General features: G+C 34.8%; 1 protein-coding gene and 1 long non-coding RNA gene across 16 annotated transcripts in view; one reads left to right on the top strand and one right to left on the bottom strand.

Moving 5' to 3' along the window:
* The window catches only part of PPFIA2 (PTPRF interacting protein alpha 2), a 497,964-nt gene that overhangs the window by 439,660 nt on the left and 38,818 nt on the right, over window positions 1-19,486 (top strand). For all 15 annotated transcript variants that reach the window (XM_054442749.2, XM_054442743.2, XM_063646523.1 and 12 more), the window contains one exon: window positions 17,156-17,237. In XM_054442749.2, the coding sequence (XP_054298724.1) occupies window positions 17,156-17,237 (82 nt within the window). The remainder of the gene's footprint in view (window positions 1-17,155; window positions 17,238-19,486) is intronic.
* LOC129009580 (uncharacterized) overlaps window positions 3,037-19,486 on the bottom strand; it is a 34,275-nt gene continuing 17,825 nt past the window's right edge. The window contains exons 5-6 of the long non-coding RNA XR_008492811.2: window positions 18,380-18,478; window positions 3,037-4,449 (exon numbers count right to left, since the gene is read on the bottom strand). This is a non-coding gene — a long non-coding RNA (uncharacterized LOC129009580). The remainder of the gene's footprint in view (window positions 4,450-18,379; window positions 18,479-19,486) is intronic.

Below are 19,486 nucleotides of genomic sequence, written 5' to 3'. Positions count from 1 at the left end.
CTGTCTAATAGCAAGAATAATTATGGCTTTTTAAATAAAAAAAATCAAAATAAAGTATATTTAAATACAATGCTGACATCTTAATATAGAATTTTCCACATCCTGTTAATATAAAATCTCATATAAGCCTTGTATAGTATTTTTTATAAGATCTTTGGAGATTTAGTTTCTTCCCATAGTTATTTCAAATGAGCCATTCATGAAGCAAATGTCTCTTGTCTCCACATTTCTAAGAAGGGTAGTAATTACGTGTAGTCTCTCTCTTGCCAGGATTTTACAGATAAAAAGTTCAATACAAAAAGACTTCATATATATACATATATATATATATATATACACACACACACACACATACACACACATACATATATATATACACGTATGTGTGTGTGTATTAAGTATATTTTTGTACACACATACACAAACATAAAATTAAATATCTTTAGTTCAGATTATCCATAATTGAAATTTTAATTTGAGGCTTAACTGTATTAGGTTTGCTAGGCAGATGAATAACAAAATTCTTAGAGCAATAAAGATTTCTTAAACTCCTTTAAGTAGTCTCAAATACTTTAGTTATTTGAAGTCAATATTAACTTAAAGAAAAGTTATTTTTAATGTGATGATGAACCACATTTAAACTTCTGAACCATTTCTTTCATTTGTAAGAATCACTAGAAACATGCTTAAATATTTTTTAAAGGCCCCATCATCTGTCTTTAAGTAGGAATTTTAAGCAGTTCTTAATGTCACCCTCGTATGCTCTGATATCCACATAGATCACCCATTCACAAACTAACCTTTTGGTTTTACAACTTTATTGTTTCCATTGTTGTTCACTACCCCAAGTCAGACACTCTTCATGGTCCTATTCTGTATCTTGTCATCACCACAAATCATGCTTCTTTCAAACTTACCAATTCAAGCATCTCATTTCTTGCTAATCACAGTCTTCCCACCTTTGATCTTGCTTTATGAACTTTTTCTTCTATCATCTTTATTTAACCTCTATTCTTTCCCAGTGCATTATCCCCTTTCTGTTTTCCCCTCTCTCCTTGTTTAGCTTACATCACGTCCATAATTTCAACACCCTCAAAATTTGTTAAATTTCTTCACTCCACTTTCATTTGGTCACATCTACATATAACAACCACACCCAACGATGAATTTTCTTTCTCCATGTGTACATTTTGGCACATCTATGCTGTTGGAGAAAATTACAGCAGAGAAATTAGAAATAGTTTCATTGTGAAATTCAGCACTGCCTAGTAATCCCAAGAGTTTTCTTTCATTAGTGTTGTTCTACTCTCTGCAACTCTTGTTAGAGACCTCCACTCTCCTCAAACTTGTATCTTCTGCTGATGAGTTTACATTCTAGCTTAGAGAGACAGAGAGACAGAGAGAGAGAAACCATCCAAGTGCCCTGAATTGCTTGATGCCAAATATACACTAACACTTGCCCCATCTGTCTTATTGTAGAAAACTAGGCTATTCTTTTACTCAGATCATCCCTTTCCATTTTCTTAGTTATTTTGTGTGGAATTCTCCCTTGCTTTCAACTTCTGCTCCTGTCTTTTTTTTTCCCATCAGCATTTAAACATTCTCAACTTTCACCTATTAAAAAAAAATCTTTATTTGTTTTACTTTTCCATTTCAGTTACCAGCCATTAACTACTCAATTTGGTGTTAATCACTAATTTAAAAATGTTTCTTAATCACCAACTTGAACTTTACAAAGCAAGAGTCAATTATATTCCAAATATAAAACTCATTTAATGAATTGTTTCTTATTTGAAGTTTTCAATCCAGAATTGACTAGTTTATAACAGAAGAAGGTTCATTCAATTGTAGGAGATCTGGAAGATCAAGGTGAGGAAACTGAAAAGTTGAAGGCTCTCATTTTGAAATATAAGACATATGTTTGCTGGTCATTTCTTCTTCTCCTGCCTGGATATACGCTGATGTTGGCAAGGAAAACATAATGTCAATAATTGGATCTGATCTCATTCATTAGATGGTAACATAATCTATTTTTTTCATGTTAATTAAAACTTACTTGCCAATTACTCACAATGGTCTTTCACTGAAGAATATTTATTCTTGACAGAATCTCTCTTACTATTAACATAGCCTTGACACTTCTGACATGGAGAGAAAAATAATGAGGCTATATGCTACTATAAATAAATATCTGTAGGAAAGAATGTATCAATATTTACAATAAGAAAAATTAATCAGAAAAAACTTCTCTGCAAATATATATTACCTCCTATGTGAAGTTTATAATATATTAGCACAAAATATGGGTCATTTATAACTATAGATTTTTGTCTTTTGCAGAACACATTTGTTTGAAAGTCATGAGGTGAAATTCTTAACATTCTAAAGTGATGTGGCTGCTTGAAATTGTTCTTAACTTTATTTACTAAGGAAGAGAAGAAAGCTCATAAAGACTATGAGAAATCAGATAATTTATACAAATTGATAACAAAAATATTAGAAATTTGTGCAATGTTTTTTGAGCAGTATCTTTCAAATTTGTGTTTTCTGTTTATTTTCATATTTTATCTTATATTTTATATTTTAAGGTATTTATACTGTGTAAGTTTTCTATTCTAAAAAATGATCAAGGAACATCTAATAAATATTAATGTTTCACTACGTGCAAATTTAATCAACTTGTTTTATAGGGAAGTGATTCCTAGATAGCTAGTAGGCTCAGAAAGATTATGTTGTCCATAGTGATAACTAGTCCCAAATATTTTTGGCAATTTTCCTGGAAAGCTCAGAAATTGCCTATTTTTTCAGAGCTCATCATAGAGTTCACAGGTATGTTGACAAGAAAACCATTTTAAACATCTAAAAACTATCTCCTTTTGGTCTTAATTTCATTTCTGTGGGGTGTATGATGTGAAAAATATGATAAATTTCTTGGGACAGTGTAGTGCCAGTGTTTATGAACATTTATGTTTTTGTTTATGTGAAAATTTAAGGAGCTTGCCACAGATGCTGTGGAGTTAAGGCCAAAAATACGCATTTTTTTCAAAGTGCCGATTTAATAAAAAGTACACGGTTTCTCTGAATGAATGCCTTGAGAGGAGGCATGTGCAGGGTGTTCCATTGCACATCAATCTTTTCTTTATAATAATTGTGCGATAAAAAAGAAGATGCTTTAACTTGCCTAATTTCTGACAGGAATTTCTGCTTTCTATTTTGTTATACTGAACATGTTTTATGAGTTGTAGTAACAATTTTTTTTAATAATTAGGCTATTATGCTTGTAATATATTTTTAAAACAATACTCTCATGGATTTTTGTTGAATTATTTAACTTCCATATTTTCTCAATGCCTCTACTACATCCAGGGAGCAAGTGGGTTCTTCAAAAGCTATATGTGTATCAGTGTTGTTTTAGTGATGATTTCTGGTAATATTGGTGAACCAATATAATTTATGGATTTTTCCCCCAAAACAACATTTATAAACACCTATTCAAATAATTAAATATTTCTACCACTGAAAGAGCCACAATAGGCACAAACTTGATGTTTATTTAGCCAGTCAAATAGAGGAGGAAGCAATATGGCCACGGAAGAAGAGGAATAGAACATTTTTACATTTTCTTATGTTCTGATTACTAGCCATATGTATTTACCAAAATAGTAATTATTATTACAGCATTGGTTGGAATAATAACATTATGGGTCTGGAGTGGACTTTACACATTTCTATTACTAGGGATTATGTTGAGGAAATTGAAGATCAGAATCTGCTAATAATTTTGACCAAATTGTGTATGAGAAATAGAATCTAGATTTTCAGATCCTCAAACTAGGAAGGACTTTCTTCACTTCAAGTTGCTGCCCATTCTAATGTCTGCTGTTCTTTTTTCTTGGGCCTTAGCAGTAGGCTTATAAAACTATATAAAAATCTAAGTGCCGATTAATAAGTTATTGTTTCTACTGGTAAAATAGCATGGAAGTGGCCTGAGGTAAAGAATGTCCTTTACGAAGATTTCTTGATTTCCTCCTGGGATGTACTCGAGGCTGGGAAAATGTGGTCATGCATGTTTCAGAGTGGCTCATACTCAAGACATAGACTTATTGGTCAACTATTAGAACTACCCTCAGCCTGACTATGCTTTTCGACGCAGTGAGTATGTGTGTCATGATGAAATACAAAATGGCACCATGTCTTTCTCATACCTGAGCTTTCTCACATCTTAAATAACGCTCTTGTTTTATTCCATGGTTTTCTTTGGATTGAACTGTATCCATTAACATTTGTGTGCTTTTCTTTTCCATCCGTCCTTCTCCATCTCATGAAAAGCACATCTGGGTAAGTTGAATCACAATGGCTGCTGAACATGTTTATTTTCAGCGCCATCTTTTTTTTCTTTTTTCAAAGTATTACTCTTTGAGTTGTAACACAAGCTGCACTGCCTCTGACCTGAAATGAAAATCATGAAGCGTATTTATTTCCACACAGTAAAAGGAATCATTGGTTCAGAGAAATGTTCACATTTTAATTAATTATGTGAGGTTTTGGGCACTTGTATTTCTTCAGTTTTATTACACACACGTCAAAAGACATTCTAGACTGCCTTCCCCCTAGTTTTCAAGTAATTCCCTAAAGGGTCAATGTGGCAAGCAGCCAGGCTCAAGTCATACTTTGAGACCACTCAGGTACTACTAATTGTGCTGCCTGTCTGAATTGCCTCCACCTTTTTTTTTTTTTTTTTTTTTTTTTTTTTTTAAGACAGAGTCTTGTTCTGTTGCCCAGGCTGGAGTCCAGTGGCGCGATCTCGGCTCACTGCAAGCTCCGCCTCCCGGGTTCACACCATTCTCCTGCCTCAGCCTCCCGAGTAGCTGGGACTATAGGCGCCCACCACCACGCCCGGCTATTTTTTGTATTTTTAGTAGAGACGGGGTTTCACGTGTTAGTCAGGATGGTCTCGATCTCCTGACCTCGTGATCTGCCTGCCTCGGCCTCCCAAAGTGCTGGGACTACAGGCGTGAGCCACCATGCCGGGCCGCCTCTACCTTTCTTAATGCTCCGCTTGTGTTATGTTCAAGAGACAAACTTATTTATCAATGAATAGAATGGCACATATCTGAAAAGGGTTAAATGCTGTTCTTCCCTGGAGAGCTTTTACATATAGAGACACAAGAATAATCCTTGGTTTTGGTTGAATGTGTGTTGTTCCCATTGTTTCCTGTACTACTGGCTGATTTCTAAAGCTTTAGAAACCTGAATTACTCAGATAATGGCTTCAAATTTTAAATCCTTTTCTTTGAGCTAAAATTAGAGTATTTATCTATTCCTAACACAAATTTGACTTCAAAGTAAAAAAGTAAAATAAAATATGCATAATATTTACACTGGTGTAGACTACTGCATTTGTAAGATGGTGAGCTCATTAAAACCCTTTGGACTGAGAAGAAGGTATTGCTCTTAAATTTAAAGCAGTGTTATTTTTTATCAATAAAATGACTGCAATGAGATACAATTATCTAGGAAACTATTAAACGTATTACTAGTTGGCTATATAAATATTTTGTATGCCAGTACAAATTCTTGTACTTTGTAATATTACTTTATTAACTAGTAAGGTTTATATTATTTTAATATAATTTTAAGCTACAGTTGCCATTGCCAAAATGACTTAGTGGTATAGTATTTGCTTCAGTTAGGATGTTTTACAATATTGAGGAATTAAGGAAAGCTCTAGTAAGGTGTTCTTAAAAATGCAAGGCAGGTTTTGTTTAGAGTACTCATCAACCATGTTGGCCAAATGAATATTGTAAGCTCTTTTTGAAATTAACAAATATTATAGACATTGAGTTTTAAAACACAGTTTTCATGTCATCGTATAAATTCTGTCTTCTGTTTTCTAATGATTTTTAATTTTTCTGAGGAAAATAATTTCAAGAAATAAAACTTAATTCCTCTGAGTCCTTATTGAATGAAATATTGAAAAACAATGAATGAATGATGCATTTTTATTAATGGACTGTAAGAAACTGATACAATGGACTTCATTCTACAATTCAGTTTCTTATTGTCTTACACATGCTCCTCGAACTTAAACATTTTAGGACCTTACCACCATTTCCCTAGTACAATTACTAAAAGAGAGCTTTGAATAATATAATATCGGGGAAGATAGTACAACATAGTGAAGATGACATAGGAAGATGTGAGGAGAAAACAACACTGAATTAGGAATCAGAAGATAGAGTTTAAATTCCATCTTCCCCACTTACTTGCTACATGCCCCGGAGTGACTGACATATTCTTTGTACTTACTAATATTATTATCTACTTGTCTCCCACACACTATAAGAGAGTATCTGTACCTTCAGAAGCATACAAACTATAAACTTCCAAACTGAGTAAAAAAGGGCTTAAAATTAGATGAAACACTAGAGCAATCTAATCTAAGTGGTATTCATATAACCTGAAAAATTACAATATTCTCCAGTAGGTCCCCAATTACTATTAGGAAGTGACCAGAAAGTACTGACTATGGTGTCTTGCAAAAGTGAAATTGTTTAATGGGGAGTAATATAAGCCCCTCTCATTTTCAATAACATAAATAATTGTGTGATTCAATCATATTTGTGTGTGTGTGTGTGTGTGTGTCGGAGGGGTGTTTATACCTTTTTTAATGGCTTTGAAAATACTTAAATTCAAAATACAGTAAGGAAGGAGATTACATAACTCCCAACTCAATTCACAAATACATTTCTTTCCTGAGACTATGCCCTATATTTCAGAGAAGCTTGAAGATAAACGGTTTAAATATGAATGAATTTTAGTTTCGATGTAATGAAATTATTTGAAATCTAAACAGCCTAGCATGTTTTACTGGAATCTGAATAAAATACTACTTAAATATGTCATGGATTTTCATACATTTTCACCGAATGTGAAAATATGCAGTAATAGGATACACAGGCACACACGCTTGCACTTGCACATACACAAAATCACAGTATGCTTTGCTTTCATATCAAGTCAAATTTAATGTTGAATTTGAAACTCTTAATTTTATGAAGCTAAATATGTATAGTTAGGTAGTCAATCCTCTGAAGCAGCTGATTGGAATTTGTAACATATTTCTGTTTAGAATAATTATGTTAACTAAGATATACATGTTCAGCTTGCAGATGTTAAAAAAAATAATTGAGTTGGCACCATACTTTGTTCGCATTTGCTGACCAGAATTTCAACTAGCTTCTCAAATACATAGTTTTAGTTTTTACAGACTTAATCAAGTATGGATTCCTGAATAGTAGTCCATTGTTTGGTTGAAATTTGAGGAGGTTACATCCTATTTACCCTCTTGAATGCTGAATTTTAGTGAAACAATATACATTTTACAATTAATAATAGTGTGAAGTCTGTGTACATTTCCTGCTACTATTGTGTAAGGAAGATTTATTTTCTGTGATGCAAAATTAAGTATACTGCATTGTCACATTATTTGACTTATATTTTATTCTTCATTCTTATCAAGCCACATATTTATTTCTTCTGGTTTTATCAGTAAGTACTTGTTATGTGCCATAGTAAATCAGTAGCTCTGAAGGTAAATTTTTCACCCAGAGAATTACTTTGTATGGTTATTACAAAATCAATTGAAATGAAACGAATGGCAACAAATTCAACTTTTCTATCTCATTCATTTAAACTAGGCTAACTTTTCTCCGGCCAAGATGTACAACCTTATATTACTAGGGAATAACAAGAAAAGAAAAGCCATAGTTCGTTTGTTCTTTTATAATGCTGAGAATTGAAATGTGTGACAATAAGAAGGTAAAGACCTTATGTATTAACCAGGAAGTCAAATAAATGTATGCCACTTCTAAAAACAAATGAACCATAGGAAAAGAAAGAAAAGTAGGAGACCATTATTTTATTTTACACTTACAATAAGGAAGGTGCTATTATCCTCATTTTTCAGTTACGAAAAATTTCAGAAATGTTAATTGGCTAAGAGATGGCATGGAGGTTAAGAGAGCTGACTCTGTGGACAGATTATTGGGGTTCAAATTCTGATTCTGCACCTCGACGGTTCCATGACTCCAACTGGCCTCTGTTCTTCGGTGTTCTCATCTGTAAATGTGTGTTAATATGTATCTTATTGGATTATTATGAAAATTAAATGAGTTAATACACATTAAAACACTTAGGATAGTGCTTCATAGGTAGTAAGTGATAAATGCACATTAGTTATTGTTTTGTGTGATCCAAAGCCTAATTTGTCTGCATCCAGAACCTTTGCTCTTTCAAACCACTATATTTCATCTTATAAGAATATGAACTGGTTCAGATGAATAGGAGAGCACATTAGATGTATCTCAATTATAGCACCTACTGTATTAAATTGTAATACAATTTATTGAATTATATTTAGATTACATTTTAAATTTTAAGTGAAAGTATAATAAGTACAAGAATAATAGATACAAGTTATGGTATTTGCATAGAAGAGAGAGCTAATTCTGCCTGGGAGAGGACTTAGAATCTTAATAGAAAAAAATAAAGCATGAGTTGTGTCTGAAGGATAAATTAAAGTTGTTATGATGGTGATGTGAAGAAGGATGCTCTTGGCAGAAGAAAAGGACATATAGCAAGACATGGAGGGGTAAAATAGAATGAGGCATTTGGGTAATAGCAAATATTTCAGTGTTGGTTGAGCAGAAAAAGCCAGGGAGAGAGCCAGATCGCGAAGCGTGTTTGTATAAGATATTTGGCCTTTATTTTGAGGACAGTAGGGGAGGCTTTAAAGCAGGTGAGTCTTACAAAAAGATTTGTGTTTAGGAAGGTCTCAGTGGAGGTCGGAAGGGACAAGTTACCAAATGAGATATAGAAAGATTCTAGGAGCCCATCAACACCATCATCAATTGATGAGGGCTTAAATAAAAGCTTTGGCAGTATTCAGTCAGTCTACAATATGTCTTTCTGAATGTTAGATAGAACATTGTAATCTTTTCTGCAGCCAACCTGGGTAACTGTGATGCAGAATTCTTTTTAAGATGCAATGAACGGTTGGAAGTTATAAAAATATAGAATACTTTAAAAATGCCCTATAATCAAGGATCCTAGGTGATTGTCAACATTGTGAGTTTTTTTGGATTACAATTTAGCAGTCATTCAAAAGATGTTCTTGACTAGAGCATCCAGAGAAAGATGCATGATACGGTTGAAGAACAAACTCTCATTTCCAGGATTTTATTCTCTTGGGTTGGAGATGAGGCCCCAGGCACATGGTAGTAACCAATGATCTCTATGGGTGAGATTGACACTACAGGCTTCCAGATTTTAAAGGAGAAGAGGATAATTGTAGATTGGGCTGATCACAAAATATTTCATATAAAAGGGAAGCCAGGAGTTAAGTAAACACAAGGTTGTTGATGGTTGAAAAAGTAGCGATCAACTTATCAGCTCTGGGAAATGGTATTTGCAAAGGTGGAATTGGTAATGCACAAACTGTGAAAGTACTTTTCAATTCTGGTTAGAAGGAAAGGTAATTAGATAATTAAATCAAGATTAAACCAGGAATCTCTTTGTAATGAAGATTAAAAATAATCCTTTAGACATTTGAGGAAAGACTGGAAGGGGCTTTAGAGGACAGTGCTATGATTATTTAAAGTAAAACCTGGCCAGGAACAGTGGCTCATGTCAGTAATGCCAGCACTTTGGGAAACTGACGTGAGCAGATCACTTAAGGCCAGGAGTTCGAGACCACCCTGGCTAACATGGTGAAACCCAATCTCTACTAAAAATAAAAAAATTTAGCCAGGCATGGTGGCACATGCCTATAATCACAGCTACTCAGAAGGCTGAAGCAGGACAATCGCTTGAACCTGGAAGGCAGAGGTTGCAGTGAGCCGAGATCACACCACTGCACTGCAGCCTGGAAGACAGAGTAAAACTCTTCCAAAAAAAAAAAAAAAAGAAAAAAGAAAAAACAATAAGAAAGAAGCTCACATTTACTGACCATTGCCTTTTGTGTGAGTCACTTTTGTAATTATATTACACATATTTTCTTACGAAACCTTTGTAAAAACCCTATTAGATGGGTTATCAGCTTCATGTTCCACATGAGGAAACTGAATCACAGCAAAATACAGTGACTTGTTATGGATGCACAGCCCAGAAGGACAGGCAAAGGAATCAAGCTCAAGCAGTTTGATTTTGGGAGCCACTTTCTCACCCACTCTACCATAAAGTCTATCTTCCAGGCAGATTTTTTTTTTTCTTTAATGTCAGTGTAAGAAGCCTGGAGAGAAGGACCAATTAAAGGCTGAGAAAAAAAACTGTGGTAGCAGTGACAATAGAAAGTAAAGGAAGATACCTTAGAAAGTATGAAGGGGAAAATGACAGGCATCGAATAAAAGGTGAATGAAATGGCCATCATGAGTGACAGAGGGGACAGTGCTGTATGGTATTTGGACAGTCATACCACAAATTGGCATCCCAGAATAGCATGCTAAAGTGAGCGGTCTGTGAATAAAGTCTCTTTTCACTGACAGAGATAAACCATCCACAGTAGGAAGAATGAGGAGGAGACATACTGTTCCCTATGGTCTGTGACTTTTTTGAGTAACTAATGAATTTCATTTTTCAGAATTGCAAATATAAACACTAACAAATTCAAGTTTTACCATTCCAATATCGTTGCCAATAGGATAGTATGGAAAGGATTGTCTAATAAGTAATTTTAAATAGTTGAGACATGGCTCATGCCTGCAGGAGGTTATAGTGTAGAGGAAATAAGGCTGTGTACATACGGTGAACTACCTACCAGAGTCTTGCACATGATATGAGTGGCATCACTCAAGGGATAGAGAAAATTTGAATGGTATGAATTGAGGAAAGGCCATTCCAAATGGAGAGAAAGTCAGTAGAACAGAAGAAGTAAAGTGCAAAGAATGGTGAGTATCCACTGTAGCTAGAGAGAAGAGATACAGTAGGTAAATCTGGAAATACAATTTAGGGGCAGATCAAGAATGACCTTAAAGGCCATTCTTTCAATAGTAAATTAAAAGCCATTATAGAAATTTGAGTTATATAGTAAGCTAATAAATGTTTACTGAGTTATATAGTAAGCTAATAAATGTTTACTTTAAGGAGGTTAATCTGATGGTAGCACATACAATGAATTGCTTTGGGAAAATAAGAAAAAAATGGAGAACGGAAATTAGTATCTATTGAATACATATTGGCTGCTAGGTGCTTTTGTAAGTATTATCTTATTTAGTTCTTATAAATTGAGATCAATTTATAATCATCTTCAAATATAGGAAAATTAAGTCTCAAAAAGATTAAGTACATAGCCAAAAAACACATAGCTGGTAAGAAGTTAATTTGGCATGCATTCATTCATTCAGTTATGATTTATTGAATGTATGCTGTGTGCCTGAATCCCCATTCCAATAACCTCTCGCCATTTCTACTGTCACAGCTCAGGACCAAGCAACCATTATCTTCTGCTTGAAAATTGAAACGACCTTCTAACTTGTATCCTTAGATCACAACTCTGGCCTGACTCAAGTCCGTGCTATCCTCAACAGCCAGAAATGTCTTTATAATGTACAAATTATTTTATGTTTTTGTGCTTAAACCCTCTGATGGCTTCTTGAATAAACTCCTCTTCAGCTCTCAAGGCCCAACATCATCTTGCTTTTCTCTTGTCTACGTCTCCAATTTCATCTTCCTCCACCACCAACTCCCATGTCCTTCAATTCACTCCAGTCACACTGGCCCTTCTTGGCTTTTATCAGTTGCTCAAACATTCAATTCCACTCCTTTAATAGGAATTTTATACTATGTTTCTGCTTAAAACATTCCCACCATACCCCTACTGCCTGCCACTTTTCAACATACATGTTTCTACTCAAATGTTGCCTTGTCATAGACATCTATGTCCCCAGAACACTATAAGCATTGCCTACTTTACTGCCTTAGTCTATTTTACCTCCTGTAGAACATATATCAATGGCTCAACTTATTTTATTTATTTATGTGTATATGTGTTTATACAAATCTTCCTTCCTCACTGGAATGTATGGTCTTTGAGGTCAGAGATTCACTTGGCTTTATTCTTTGCTTGCTGCAAAAGTTGGCACGTAGTAGGGTCTACACAAATCAGATGACTGACCCCCTAATCAACTCAGACACAGAGCATACAAAGTCTCTGCTGTCAAGCCCATGGAGTCAGGGATCACAACTTGTGAACCAACAAATTCAATAAAACATAAAAGATACTATAGAGAATATTGCTTAGTACTATGGGTCCTATGTATGAAAGTGGTAAATAATGCCTCCAGGGCAAGAGAAGGATGGATATAGAAAGGAAGCATTTTTGTTGAATCATGAAAATCAAGACAAAATATGTGGGGAGATAAAGCAGGGAGGCATGTGATGGCATGCAAATGCAAGAGATGTGAGCCAGAGACTCTACTCATATACCAATTAGACCACAACGACAATCGCTAAGGAGAAACTTAAAACCTAAGAATGAAAATCCAGGCATTTCCATCTGGATTTAGTCATTTAACCAAAGTTGAGCCCGCTTGCTTAATTAGTCTGCATTAAAAGTTGGAAATCTGTAGCCTGGCCAATGCTTCTAATTTATATACATTTTTTAGACCCTATTGATTTTTTATCTAGAAATTCTTGAGTCTAGTTATTTCTTGATTGCACACCCTTTGTTTGCTCCTGTCTTCAGTTCAGGCATAGCAAGTGCAGACTTCCCTCTGCACATTTAGATATGGACTTGCAAATTATTCACAGACCTGAGTGCTCACCACATGTTGGGCCTCCTAAAATGGCACTTTCTAGTCACAGTAACTTATTGATATCAATAATAGGAGAACCTGAGGCCTATGGAAGATACTAACAGCATTTTTATTGAAGAGTGTTTCTTGAAAATGCACAATGATTCAGAAGTTGTACTGAATCAAAATAACTGTTTCTTGCAATTAGTACTTTTCTTGTTTGTGTTTTGACACAAGTGATAACACCTCCATGCCTGACACTTCCTCTAAAAGGAAGTACAGCTGATGCCCTCTAAAATCTATTCTGAATCTTAAACCTGAAATGTATGCCCCCAAATTTAGTGATGTACAAGTGATCCTTTGGGAAAAGATGGTCAAATATTTGATTGACTGAATTATTTTTAAAAACACACTAAAATTATTATTCAGGCCAACAGGGAAAGAGAGTAATTTTCAGTTAAATTTGTACTGGGGTAAGTGATCACATTCTTTTTCTGGAAGAACTGTCACTTGACCTTTAAAAAAAGTTGAATTCTGGCTACAAAGAAAATCCTTTCCAGACTAAATCCCTTTCCATACATTGACAGGTTGAACGGAGAACAGCAGTATGTCCAAAAGACTTGTTTGTGCCAAATCAGTTTATCATTTAGGATTTCTTTTTTTTTTTTAAATAAAAAATTTAAAAATATTTATTTAAAATAATAAACCTTATACAGTTCAGATCACTATTTTTCTGACAGTATCTCCAAAACTTGATGAGAATAAGCATGCCCTTATGTAATTAGTGCTACCCTTAATAATCTATTAGCATATCATCATGTATTAAATTCAGTTATTTCCAACTATTATAGCATTGCCCACTTTGCTTTATTTTTCTAGCATTGCTTCTCTCTCAAGCCAACATGCCTAGATATATGCCTCTCATAAATTTTGTATGGTGCCAATTATTTTATAATTAAAAATAATAATGCAAGGCAATATTGCTTTGGAAATTTCAATGCTGTTCTTTTTTACATAATTGATGCTTCTCTCAGGTTAAGGAAAAGCACATCTGGAGTTACCATCATGTAGTACACAGTCCTGGTGTAAAACCTAGCCATCCCCCCCATCTGGTCCGTTTTTCCACAGTCTCAAGTATGTCAGCCCTAAGACAGATGCTAGAGATTTTGCCCTGACAGTTGGAGACCAAAGGATTTGAGCTCCCTTTTCTCATTTTCTTAGACTGCTATTACTTAAGTCATCCTGTTATTAGAGTTTGTGATTTAAACAAAACAAAAACCAAGAAAATAAAACTTTTTCAGTGGCCAGATTGCACAATAATTTCCCAAACAATTGTGTTATCAATACTTCTGTTCATAGAACAGAACTATTTGAGCACATTGGGTTGCCTCTTAACCAAATTCTCACCAGGAATCCCAAACAGATCAGACTCTTGGGATCAGCTAGAATCAGTACTATTGTGAGAAAGTGGGAAAGAAAAGCCCAAGAGGAAGTAAGATGCAAGAAAAAAAATTTGTTCTTTAAAACATAAAATGTTGTTCATGGTTATAAGGTAAAATAGAAAAAACTATTTGGACTACAAAAACAAAACATTATAGGACACAATTTACTGAAACAAGAAGCACCTAAATATAAACACTGATTGGCATTTTGTTTAACATTTACAAGTATTTATTTAGTACCTGTTCTGTTCCTGACCTTGTTCTAGACTTAAATTCATCTCTGAACAGAGCATATGAAAACACAGACCCTCTCTGAGCTTACATTTTATTGGCAGATGACAGAATGAGGAGTAAATAACATACTATGTTAGAAGGGCAATACCTTTGAGAAAAATAAAGCAAGCAATGGGGATAAGAAATTCCTTACTGGAGTTTTCAGGTGGGGTTTTCAGGGAGTAGGGGAGTAGACATTCAGAGAACAGGTGACATTTGAGTAAAGATTTAAAGTAGCTGAGAGAGTTAGCCATGTAGAGATAGAGGGGAAGAGAATTCCAGGTGAGCTGCCAAGATCCTGAGGCAGAAAAGAGGTCTGGGTTTTTTCCAAAGAACAGCAAGGAGGCCAGTGTTGCTCACTGAGGTGACAGTTTATTCAGAGAGATGGCACGGGTAGGATAGATTGTAGCAGCTGTTTTGGCTTTTATTTCCAGTGAGACAGGAAGTGATTGGAGAGTTATGAACAGAAAAGTTACATGATCAGACTCAACAGGATCACTCTGGCCTTTCTAGTGGGATTTTTATTAGGGAACTAGTCAGAAGTTTCAAAATGAAAGCATTCTAATATTTAAAAACAGCTTTTGTACAACTCATATAATACAATTCTGAAAATGTTACGTGCTCCTTAGGTTATTAGTGCGTATTTACTTGCTTTTTTACTATGTGAAGCAAAAACTAATTGTAAATGTAAATTTATTTCTTCCCTTTTAATGTCACAAACCTGTGACATAACTAGAAGTGTCTCTTTCCCTATTGGATATAACATTAAAACTCTTACAACATGCTTTAACTGTGTGAAGGCCTACCCTAAATTTTCTTCCACATATTTCATGTTAAGTTCCATACCTCCCCATTAGTGCTTCTACTGCTTAGAATGCCATCCCCACCTCTTTCCTACCTGCCCTTCAAAGCCAGCTCCATTGCCACAATGCCTTCACAACACCTTCAATGGCTATTAACCCCTTTTCTAAAATGACATACTTCAGAAGGTACATCAGCAAGTTTTCATGTTAGCAGCTGTTTGTGTATTGTATTGTATTATATTGTATTGTATTGTATTTTCAGACAGTTTCATGTGTTTGTTTTGTCCATCTAACAGGGTATATCCTGGGAAATTAGACCCATATCTATTTTCCACACCAAACACAAGTCTCAGTCCACAACAGGTGTTCAATAAGTACCTAATAGGTTATTTGTTTTTGATCCTTCAATCCATTTCTATACATATATCTGTCACAGTGAGGCTAAGTTATTTGAAACTGGTTTTCACTAAAGGAATGTCACTGGGAGACCTGAGGGAATGAGGAATGATAGAGCAAGCCAGGTGAGGAAGTGCCTCTACTTTTTTAGATTCAGAGCACGGGTGTCGCTGTTCCCTTTCCCAGGTGCTGAATAGCTTACATGCAGAACTTAACAATTCTTCTATCCCCTCAAATGAAACGGCAGTTGATTTATGTCTCTTCAGCCACTATAACTTAAATTTGCATTTTGCCGCTTTTTTAATGCCTTTTTGGTAGCATCTATTACAAACACAGAAAACCCTGTGTTGAAAGGCATTTTATTCATTATATATCTTAATGTATTAATATAGTCTACCACAGTAACTAATTGATTAACAGTAGAAAATAATCAAATTATCCATTTGGGAGTTCATAAATGATTTTCGTGAAATATTCCTAAGTATAAAACATACACATTCAAAATAAAGCAATTATTATACCATGTTTTTATCATCTGTGTGTAAGATGAAAGCATACTAAAGAGAATGTATTTTCCAATATATTCCTGGCCAAGTATATATCAATTTGAATTTCAATGAAAGCGCATAGCTACTATCTCAACAATGAGTGATCTCAAATTGGTTTTGTAAGTGGATGTCAATTCTAAAAATCAGTAAGAGGGTCAGTGAAATTATAGATGCATTTTTCAGGGTTCTTTTGCATCTTTTTGTTAACAAAACAACCATTTATTGTTATTAAGATATTTTAATTTCATTAAAACAGTAGTGAATATAGATAAAAACAAGTGTACCATTGAATTTGACACCTTACATTGCTTTTGAGTTTTAGAAATCAATTTACCTTGGAGTTTTCTCCAAATGAGATGTAGTTTTATAGTCTAGACAAATAACTAACTCCTAAGATAGACCCCTGGACCCACAGGGCATACTAAAATCAACCACATCACTAGAATGTGACTAAAAGGACCAAATTTATCTTCTGCCTCTCTATATAAGCATTTGCTTTGCCATGGAGATAGTGAGGCAAAGAGGGCAGGGCAGATGGATGATGCCACATTTAGATTCCATAATGCATACTTGAAATGAACATTTGGGCCGTTTTCTCATTAAAGGGATAAGATATTTGCTGGTAATATAATTCCACTTCTAATTCCATTAGCACTTAATGTTCTAATTTTCATGAATAAATGTTGGGGAAAATTACTTTTCTATGTCAGTGCTTCATTCCTAATAAAGTCAATGGATGATGTGTGTGTGTTACTCAAAGGAAAAAGGAATTCTGTTATTCTATATTGTATCATAAAAAATCTTGTAAAGGATGATTGGTTATTTTAAAATATTATCATTAAAAATAATCACAGCCATATTTTTCCATATACCTGCCTAATAATCTTTGCTATGTACTTCAGGCATGAACTTCTTGAAGAAGCTCGGAGAAAGGGATTACCTTTTGCCCAGTGGGATGGGCCGACTGTGGTCGCATGGCTAGAGGTAAGAGAATGAAACTAGGAGGCACTTAAATCAGTCACTACTAAGTTGATAGTTTTTTTGAGCCAGGTAAAGGCAAGTTTCTGAAATCACAGCATCCCCTTAGTCTGGAATTGCTCATAAGGGACTATTTGCTTACTAGGGAATAAATTTGTGATTACTCTGACACTTTTTCATGATTGTAGTAGAAGAAAGCATGCAGTGGGATAAAAGGAAGTGTCTCTAAATCACACCCTCTTCATTTCTAGAGCAAGAGAAGAAACAAAATTTTATTGTTGCAAGAAAACATCCATTCCTATCTATTAGGCCAAGGTCCTTCCTCATTAGCAGGTTACAGAGAAGACCCTCTCCATATTCAACACTTCTGTAATCCAAGATAGTAAGATCACATAGATGTACAGAGAGACATTCCTTTGCCTGTAATTTAGTTCCTGAACCTAATTCTCTAAAGCCTAGGGACCAGCTGGGTTTAGACACTTGGGATTAAACAGAAGACTTACCCCTAATTCCCTTCTATGTCCAAACTGAATGCTACAATAAAAGAAGAACTATTTTTAGCATTTCCTGTACAACATAGTGTTCTGGAAAAATAAGGGAATATCTGAACAGGGTGGGAGGCAGCAGAAACCGACTTTGACATTGACAGAACTACATATTTGACTACAAAGGGCTCTTCGTGTCACTTAACAGTACTGTTCACTGCCCCTTCTATTCAGTTCTCTATGTGAGCTGCTAGTAGCTGCTAGGATATGCCTGTGTCAGGGCAAAGAAGAATCCAGGCTTTCCTTGCCTGCCAGAGGTAATTATACACGTTGTTTTAAATGGTCTTGGATTATAAAATTATCTGTCTTCATTTTATTGTAGTCAGAGCTAAGTAAATAAGTAATCAATAAAGAAACATTAAAGCCCATTTTAGTTTTAAAAATAGACTTACATAGATAGATCTAGAAACATGCTTTGTATTTTTTCTTGCACTGAATGAAAAATGCCTGTATTTTGCTTTTACTTTATTCTTTCACATCAGACAGGGAAATTTAGCATATTACCCATCAGATATTAGCTATCAGCTGCTTCTTTCAACCGTGTCTTTAAAATTACTATATTTAAAAAATCAATCACAAGACAAAATGCTTAAGAAATCACACCTCAGACATGATAGCAGTTCTTTGTTCAGTTTTTGCTCCGATAAAATGAGCTGCGGTTTGACAGAGTTCGCTGCTGTTTTGGCAAGCGATGAACAAATCCTTCAGATAAAAAGAAAAAAAAATACAGATTTACTGACATAAAGGTGATAGGAGATGACAGACAGTGAAGTTTGTGCTCATTAAACCTATTGTGAGTACACAGAAATTGCCTATAATGTTATTCCTAATGCAACTTAAATTATAAAATGGAATAAACAAGATGAATGAGCTGAGTGATCCAATGAATGAAAGCTTTAACTTCATCTCCTTTCAATCCTCCTTGAGTGCACAGCCTGTTAAGAATTTTGTGTAGGCGAGAATTCCATGCTTCACACGCCATTTATCCACATCAAAGACTCTTTAAGGTCTAATTATGGATGACATTGGTAACAATGTATTGGCAGGCATTTGGGTGATGTTAACTAGTGTGGAAATCCAAATATCTTAGAAGACAAGGGTAAAAAAAATCATTAGGGTCCAAAGAAGATATGTTTAGATGTTTAGTTATTTTGAACAGTTTGAGTTTATAAACTAGTGAAGTCCTATCTTCCGTCGTATACAATGTGCCTGTCAAGGTCAATTATTTGTGCCTAACCTGCTGGAAGAAAGCATAATTTGTACAGTCACACACTGTACTTAGATCTGCCCCTTCTTTTCTCTTATCTCTATCACAACCCAGTCCACACTGACTCAAAGAGTTTCGTTTGTTGGCATTTCTTTTTTTTTTTTTTTTCAAAAGAGACAAACAGTGTTTTAATATTGTAGAATTTTTAAACTAAAAGGATGTTTATACTGGTTAGCTATTGCTGTTTACAAATTACCCCCAAATTTGGCATTTATGATCTCATGACTTCTATGGGTCAGCAGTCTGGGAATAGCTTTGCAAAGGCCTCTGCTCAGAGTCTGTCACAGGGCTGCAATCAAGGTATTAGCCAGGGCAGCAGTCATCTCAAGGCTGGACTTGGGGAGAATCCACTTCCATTCTCATTCATGTGGTCAGGGTCATGATTCAGTTTGCTGCTGGCTGTTGGCCAGAAACATGAGTTCCTTGTCATATGGAACTCTCCA

This window comes from Pongo pygmaeus, chromosome 10, assembly GCF_028885625.2.
Source record: "Pongo pygmaeus isolate AG05252 chromosome 10, NHGRI_mPonPyg2-v2.0_pri, whole genome shotgun sequence".
Lineage (NCBI taxonomy): Eukaryota > Metazoa > Chordata > Mammalia > Primates > Hominidae > Pongo > Pongo pygmaeus.
Note: the sequence above shows the minus strand (reverse complement) of the source record. Positions and strands in the feature narration are given on the sequence as shown.